This window comes from Prunus dulcis, chromosome 3 (assembly GCF_902201215.1).
Source record: "Prunus dulcis chromosome 3, ALMONDv2, whole genome shotgun sequence".
Classification (NCBI taxonomy): Eukaryota; Viridiplantae; Streptophyta; class Magnoliopsida; order Rosales; family Rosaceae; genus Prunus; species Prunus dulcis.
The window spans coordinates 20204260-20210889 of record NC_047652.1 but is presented as its reverse complement, the minus strand read 5'-3'; the positions used below and the strand labels follow the sequence as shown (position 1 = coordinate 20210889).

General features: G+C 37.6%; 1 protein-coding gene across 3 annotated transcripts; it reads right to left on the bottom strand.

The window, feature by feature from the left end:
* Positions 1 to 581: 581 nt before the first annotated feature.
* On the bottom strand, positions 582 to 5614 carry LOC117623104 (KH domain-containing protein At4g18375-like). 3 transcript variants are annotated; one of them, XM_034353958.1, is made up of 9 exons: positions 5485 to 5614; positions 5084 to 5272; positions 4211 to 4910; positions 3496 to 3966; positions 3083 to 3328; positions 2761 to 2976; positions 2309 to 2364; positions 2123 to 2222; positions 582 to 1365 (listed from the first exon to the last, which is right to left on the bottom strand). In XM_034353958.1, the coding sequence occupies exons 3-9, from the start codon at positions 4847 to 4849 to the stop codon at positions 877 to 879; spliced, it is 2217 nt and encodes a 738-aa protein (XP_034209849.1). In that variant the 5' UTR covers positions 4850 to 4910; positions 5084 to 5272; positions 5485 to 5614; the 3' UTR covers positions 582 to 876. The 3 variants fall into 3 exon arrangements, with proteins under 3 accessions (XP_034209849.1, XP_034209850.1, XP_034209851.1); XM_034353959.1 differs by having other exon boundaries at positions 5084 to 5268; XM_034353960.1 differs by having other exon boundaries at positions 621 to 1365; positions 4211 to 4868.
* Positions 5615 to 6630: the final 1016 nt, after the last annotated feature.

Below are 6630 nucleotides of genomic sequence, written 5' to 3'. Positions count from 1 at the left end.
ACTTGTTCACGTGTGAAATGAAAAATACTCATCATCTCCTTCAACACATAATGGAAGGAAGATGTACTTTCCTGTACCAGATAGAAGACCTCCAATTACAAAAAGGTCAACCCTAGATTGGCCAAGTGCTCCCCACCCCATGCTTGTAATGCAGATGGGACTTGTCGACACACTTGGACAATTTGGTTTGTAATTGACTGGGGATAATATCCCCCTTTGACACAAGTTTTTCCGATACTTCTTCCGATACTGTTGGCTGCATTTGGATTTACAAGTTCATGCGAATCAATTTGTAGAGGAAAACTCTTAACATTTTACTTCTTTACTATGACCACCATTTAACATTCCTTTCACGAAAAAGCAACATGAACTGATTTGCAATTGAATCCATTTGACAAGATGATCCAAATTTTTTGGATAAGTACATTTGTTATCATCTTTTTTGAGAACTTTTTTGTAGCTTGCTTTGTCATCATCTTTTTTTTTAGTTTCGGTTAATTACCGTGCTTTGTTATTATCAAAGTAACTGGTTCTTGATGGTTAATAGAGATCTCATCAAGAAGGAGAAACATGGTGAAAAGTAAATCAAGCAAAATGAAAAATTCATAAACAGTCAACAATTTGTGGTCATACAGGAAACCCTTATATACATATCGGAATGGTGTTTACAACTCCATGAAGCAAATAACAGGACGTGTTACTTCAGTCACACCTAGAAACTCAAAGGAATTTGACAACTTAAGTATTTTCTATAGTATCCTGTTGGTACACTAATAATACCAATCCTTATCTTTTTTTTTTCTTTTTTTTTTTTTTGAAAGGATACCGATCCTTATCTAGAAGCATAATATCAATTATGATACAAAAATTCCCGAATCAGAGTCGGTATTGGTAGGTACCTTGCTGTGAATTATAGTTGTGGTAGGCGCCTTGAGAAGCATTGATGTTGGGGTATGAACCTTGTTGAGCACTCAATTGATAGGGGCTTTGCGTAGCATTTATTTGGTAGGGGCTTTGCGGAGCATTTAATTGGTAGGGGCTTCGCTGAGGATTGTTTTGATAGGGGCTTTGCTGAAAACTCATTTGGAAGGGCAAGGGGCTTTGCTGAGAACTCATTTGGAAGGGGCTTTGCTGAGAATTCATTTGGTAGGGACTTCGCTGAGGATTCATGTTGTGGTAGGAGCCTTGCAAAGCATTCACATTGTGGTAAGAACCAGCCTGAGCACTCACACTTTGACCAGCAGAAGCCATGAATGCCTGAAGGATGTTCTGTGCTACATTCAAATTATCAGAACCACGGATCTCAACAGGACGTTCAGAGAAAACACCTTGGGAGTCTTGGAGCTTTATTCTAGGTGCACCAACCTGAATAACAATTGAAGAGATTATCAATCATATTGCCTCAAGAACAGTTTTCAACACAAGATCAAATTATGCAAATAAGATGAGCATTCAAATCATGCTTAATAATATGAGAATATTCAAAGTATGCCATCAAGGGATACAATTCCAATCTTCCACAATAGGATTCTGCCTTTTACATAACTTACATCTAAAAATGAGGGGAAAAAGAAGAAGAAATATAACAAAAAAGCTAATAAGAATGCCCCAAACCAAAATAACACCATTGAATGAAGCCAATTCAAATAACCAAATAAAAACACTTTCCGATTTTTCTAATGCTTTTGTACTAAAGCTGAGGACGATGTAGCGGCTTTGCGTCAGACATACTAGGGCGCTATTCTTGAGCATTGCTGAGTACTAAGCTTATAATTTACCTTGGATTCTTTGAGCGAAAGTTTAATTGAAACAACACATAAGCAAATCAACCTATAAGACACCAGCTGAAAGTGAAACAATCACAGCTTAAGTTGACTTCTTCCAAAGCATAACTAAAAGACAAATTTTTTTTTTTTGGTAACAACTAAAAGACAATTTCACAGGACTCATAGCAAGGCATGCCAAAATGTGCCCTAGATCATTCTACTTCTACTTCTAAAAGTCCTGTCAAGAACAGGCAGAATGACAAAATTTCAAATGGCTAGATGTATACTTTGTCAAAGGTGTTGGCATATTACCATGTCCCTTATCCTATTACTCCCATAAAGTCGTGAAAATATACCTCTCTAATAGTGGAAGTGATGCCTCCTCTTGTTCTAGGAAAAGAATCCACTGTATTCTTTGGGATCTTACCTTCCAAGGCATGGTTGACACTTGGATAACTGGAACAACATAAAACAAGCATAAAAATCAGGCTGATTAAATATGAGGTTTACTAATAAAGTCAAGAGTTTGAATACTTCCATACCCAGAAGCAGTCGAAGGTATTCGATAACTCTGTAGTTCATATTCATGTCTACCAACCTTCAAGAGTGTAACCAAAAAAAAAAAATTATCATTCATGAATGTATTATTTCACTTATCCATGAAGTAAGTTTCTCATTATCTGGATTTACTTTTTTTATTGTATTAGAGTCTGGATAAGAATTATGGTTCAATATATGGGAATTTTCAAACATAAGCTGTGGATCGCATGTACTGCTATTTCTAAGCAGATTGCATATGCTCTTAATTGACTTGAATTCCATGTAACCAGTAAAAGCTTCATCTGGAAAGGAGGACAACTGTTTTTCTGTGAAAAAATAGAGGGCAAAATGGCAAAAATCTTCACCTCCCTCTTAGCTTGTAATACTCAACTTATGTCCTTGTCCAATAAAAGCTCATTAAGTTCTAGAGAAATTAAAAAACATAGGGGGTTACCTTTAGAGGGTCATATCTACTAGAGCTTCCAGCTCCAACTGCACTTGGCAGTTGTCGTGGTCCTCCACCAGGTACACTGCCTGCAAGACCAAATCCGTGTGCAGGGCCAACAAGAGCAGGTTCTGCTCCAGCATTTGCATCTCGCAGAGTTCTCACTCTGAGTCTTGAAGTAATCTCAGCCAAAGCGTCTTTAGCAACTCCAAAGTTCCCAGATATCTTAATGACCAAAATAAGAGAAAATAATCAAGAACTGCAAAGTTGAAAAGGCGAAAGTTATCTGCCAAATAGAAAAAATAAATAAAAATTGATGCAACTGCATCACCTGCACAAGCTCTTCATCTTCAGCTGCACACCTAGGCCTATCATCCTTCGAGTACACACGAATATCAGCCTGGGTTCTCCTTCTCATCTCATTTATAACTTGACCTCCTTGTCCAAGGATGCAGCCAACTTTACTTGATGGAACAAGAATCCTAGTAGTGATTATACCTTTATCAGATAATTCACTTGTTTTGTTCTGAAGCTCAAGAATTGCCTCAATGGTTTGTGATATGGGATTCCAGAAGGCCTGAAAAAATATCAGCCAGGTGATCCACCACTAGCATATTGGTAGCATATAATCCATATGCATGAACAAATAGTTGATGCATATTAGGCTATCCAGGCACATAACACTTCTGAGCCAATATGAATGTTAAAGGTAGAAAAATGGTTGTGTATTACAAAACGGCATACCTCAAAAGCAGAGACATGAATTACACGTTCTTCTGAGTCTGTTGATGCTTCCTGAACATAAATACTGGCTCCTGTTTCCAGTTGTAACTGTTTTACATTAAACCCCCCCTTGCCAATGACCCCACCAATTTTCCCAGGTGAACACAAAATTTTCATAGAAAACTCGGCTAAGGCTTCACCCCCATGTCCAGGAGGAACACCATTAAAACCACCTGGTGCAAATTCAGAAGAGCGGTTTCCATATCCTTCCATCCGTGGCATTGGGGGCGTACTGTGGGAAGGAGCCCGATTAGACCACATTGGATTTCCAGGTGGCAGCACATTAGTCATCGGGGCTCCAGGAGGACGAAACCCCTGGCCCCAAAAAGGCATAGGAAAACCTGAAGGAGGCTTGTCCTTCCGAGGATTCTGATGCAGTAGTGTAGACACTTCATAAAGCGCTCTCTTTGTCACATCTGGTTTTCCAGATATCTGTCATTTTTGTTGAAAGTTAATATGGGTGCCAAAAATAAACAACAAAAAATTCATGAAATTTTAATCTAAGCATTTTCAGAGATTAAAAGTTATTTTTAATCTATGTTCAGATATTAAAAGTGACCAACCTCCAAAATCATATACTTGTAAAAAGGAATGTAAAATCCTAATACAGCATCGTAGCATCAAACCCACAAGTTTGCATTATGCAAGAAAGCAAACAAAAGAACAGAAACAGTACCTGCACCAATTCATCAGTTTCCATAGCACAAGTTGGAAGCTGATCTGCAGGAAGCACACGAATGCTTGCACTCGTCTCACTTCGTAATCTTTGAATAACATCTCCACCCTTTCCAAGAAGACACCCCACCATATTGTTTGGAACTAGAAGCCTTGCGGTGACAACACTGTTCTCATTGTCATCATCAAATGTAACCCCACCAAAAAGATCTTCCTCTACAATTCTGTTATGAACTTTCAAGAGAGCATCCTGGGCAGCACAGTGCGGGTCCATGGGCTCCAGTTCATTTTCCTCAGATGAATCTCCATCATTAGTTTGTTTACTTGAAATTTTTGTTGGAGAGCTAAAGATAATAATTACTCTCTCATCTGAGCCTAGAACAGAATCAGCAACCGTTATCTTTGCCCGCGTCTCTTCTCTCAGGGCTTTGACTATGCCACCACCTTTTCCAATAACACCACCAATTCTTTTAGAAGGGCAGAGTATACGGTACACTGTGTCCAGGGATTGATAATTCTCTGAAGGTTTTTCACGGGTTGAATTATTCCAGTTTCCTTTCTTGTAGTTGTTGTTACCTCCTTTTCTTTTAAACTGGACATTAGGGCGTTTCTTGAAAAAGTTCCGCTTGTTCCCATCCATAATACCACGAAAAGGAAAACTAATACCAAGCAGAGTAAATTTTAAACAAAGACCAAAGCACCTGGATTAAAAGAAACGAAACTAGAAGTTGTCATTACTGAGAGAGAGCCCAATAAAACATACTAATTTTAGCACAGAGCAAAATTGAACACATATCAATTTCTAGTTTCATAGGGAGATGTAAAGCGCAACCACTAATCGTGCATCGTTGAAGATTGTAACTAAATGACGTACCTTGTTGAACAATAATTCAGGGATCCTAGTAAAGCATTTCACAACGAGCAAGTAGCTAAGCAGCCGCGATCAGTTTAGTCTTCAGCTTGGAGCTCACGCCCTAGGGTTCCACAACCAAAACATATACAGCTCAAGAACAAAAACGAAAGCAAAACGATGCCTTCGGGCAAACGAAACAGGAAGACCTGGCTAAACAAGCACGTAAGAAATCAAATTCAAGCATTTTCTTCAGGAATTGACCAAAACTAAGAATGCGACAAAGAACTCTGGAATCTTTAGCCAATTAATAATAGCAAAAAATCATTTGGATGAAGGATGATCGAAGAAATGAGAGGAATATAATACAGATCAGTAAGTAAAATTATGGCCCGTGGGGAAGTTAAAGAAAAAGTTTTACGTACCAGAGCTGGGGAGAGAGAGAGAGAGAGAGAGAGAATCAGAGTTAAAGCCACTGTGGTTGCCGCTTGCTGGGGCGACTGGACGTCTCCATCTTCGGAGAGGGATGAATTGGGCGCAACAGCGCTTTGCAGAGTTCTGTTTTTTTTTTTTTTTTTTTTTTTTCTCACCGGCCTGTTTCAAACAAGCTGTTTGTGGAAGAGGAGCGTGGGCTTCGACCCATTTCAAATTCATAGAATGGGCCGACCTTAATTCTTCCCAAATTATAGAACAGAAGGACATAACTAAGGGACATAACGGTCGGCAATGAGTCATGTCGTGTTGAGATTATACACGTGTCAAAAATGCTTAATTCAAATTCGACTCGTTTAATAAATGTGTCATGTTAGGTTGACCCACTAATTTTCTGTGCAGGTTTCGAGTCGTGTATTGGGTTACCCACTAAGTCGTAGCATAGCGAGCTAAAAATGTAGAAGGAAAAAAAAAAAAAAAAAAGTAGAGAAAGATGCGACTATTCAAAGAATTTTTCCATAATCACAATAATGTGAGAATTGGTTATGATACATGAAGAAACATGTGTAAATTCTTAAAATAGTTTTTCGTGTAATTTTTTATTTGGTAATTAGCATGTAATTGTTATAAATATAAATATCAAATTATATACATGTGAAATTCTTCTTCTTTGAGAAACAGCTTGTAAAGACATTATAAACATCAAATGTTGTAGCATATAATCACAAAGTTATTATCATCATGGCGGATAAGACTCTAGAGAAAACAGAATTTGGGATATTAGGATATTGGGGCATAACGTTAAATAGTCAAGAGAAAATAGAATGTGGTACTAATTGTCATAGATCCACATTTTCCATAATTTGAGATATTAGGATATTGGGGCATAACGTTAAATAGTTAAGAGAAAATAGAATGTGGTACTAACTGTCATAGATCCACATTTTCCATAATTTGAGGAGCTCACGTAATCCTAGTTAGACTTATTTCTCAAACTATCATGTTAGACTATTTTTCAAAGGACCAGTACCGAATTGTTGGAATTTTAAAAAGGTTTTAAAAACTTTACCGTTTTATTTATTTAATTATTTTGCTTGTTTTATTTTATTTATTGTGGGGGTTATAAATATTTAATATTC

What these genes read in the sequence shown, in the direction of transcription:
- LOC117623104 (XM_034353958.1), bottom strand. Translation starts at nt 4,849, where the DNA reads ATGGATGGGAACAAGCGGAACTTTTTCAAGAAACGCCCTAATGTCCAG. An exon ending in AAACTGATGAATTGGTGCAG is followed by an intron (nt 3,967 to 4,210) that starts GTACTGTTTCTG and finishes CAAAAATGACAG; the next exon opens with ATATCTGGAAAACCAGATGT. An exon ending in TCACTTCCACTATTAGAGAG is followed by an intron (nt 1,366 to 2,122) that starts GTATATTTTCAC and finishes ATTGTTATTCAG; the next exon opens with GTTGGTGCACCTAGAATAAA.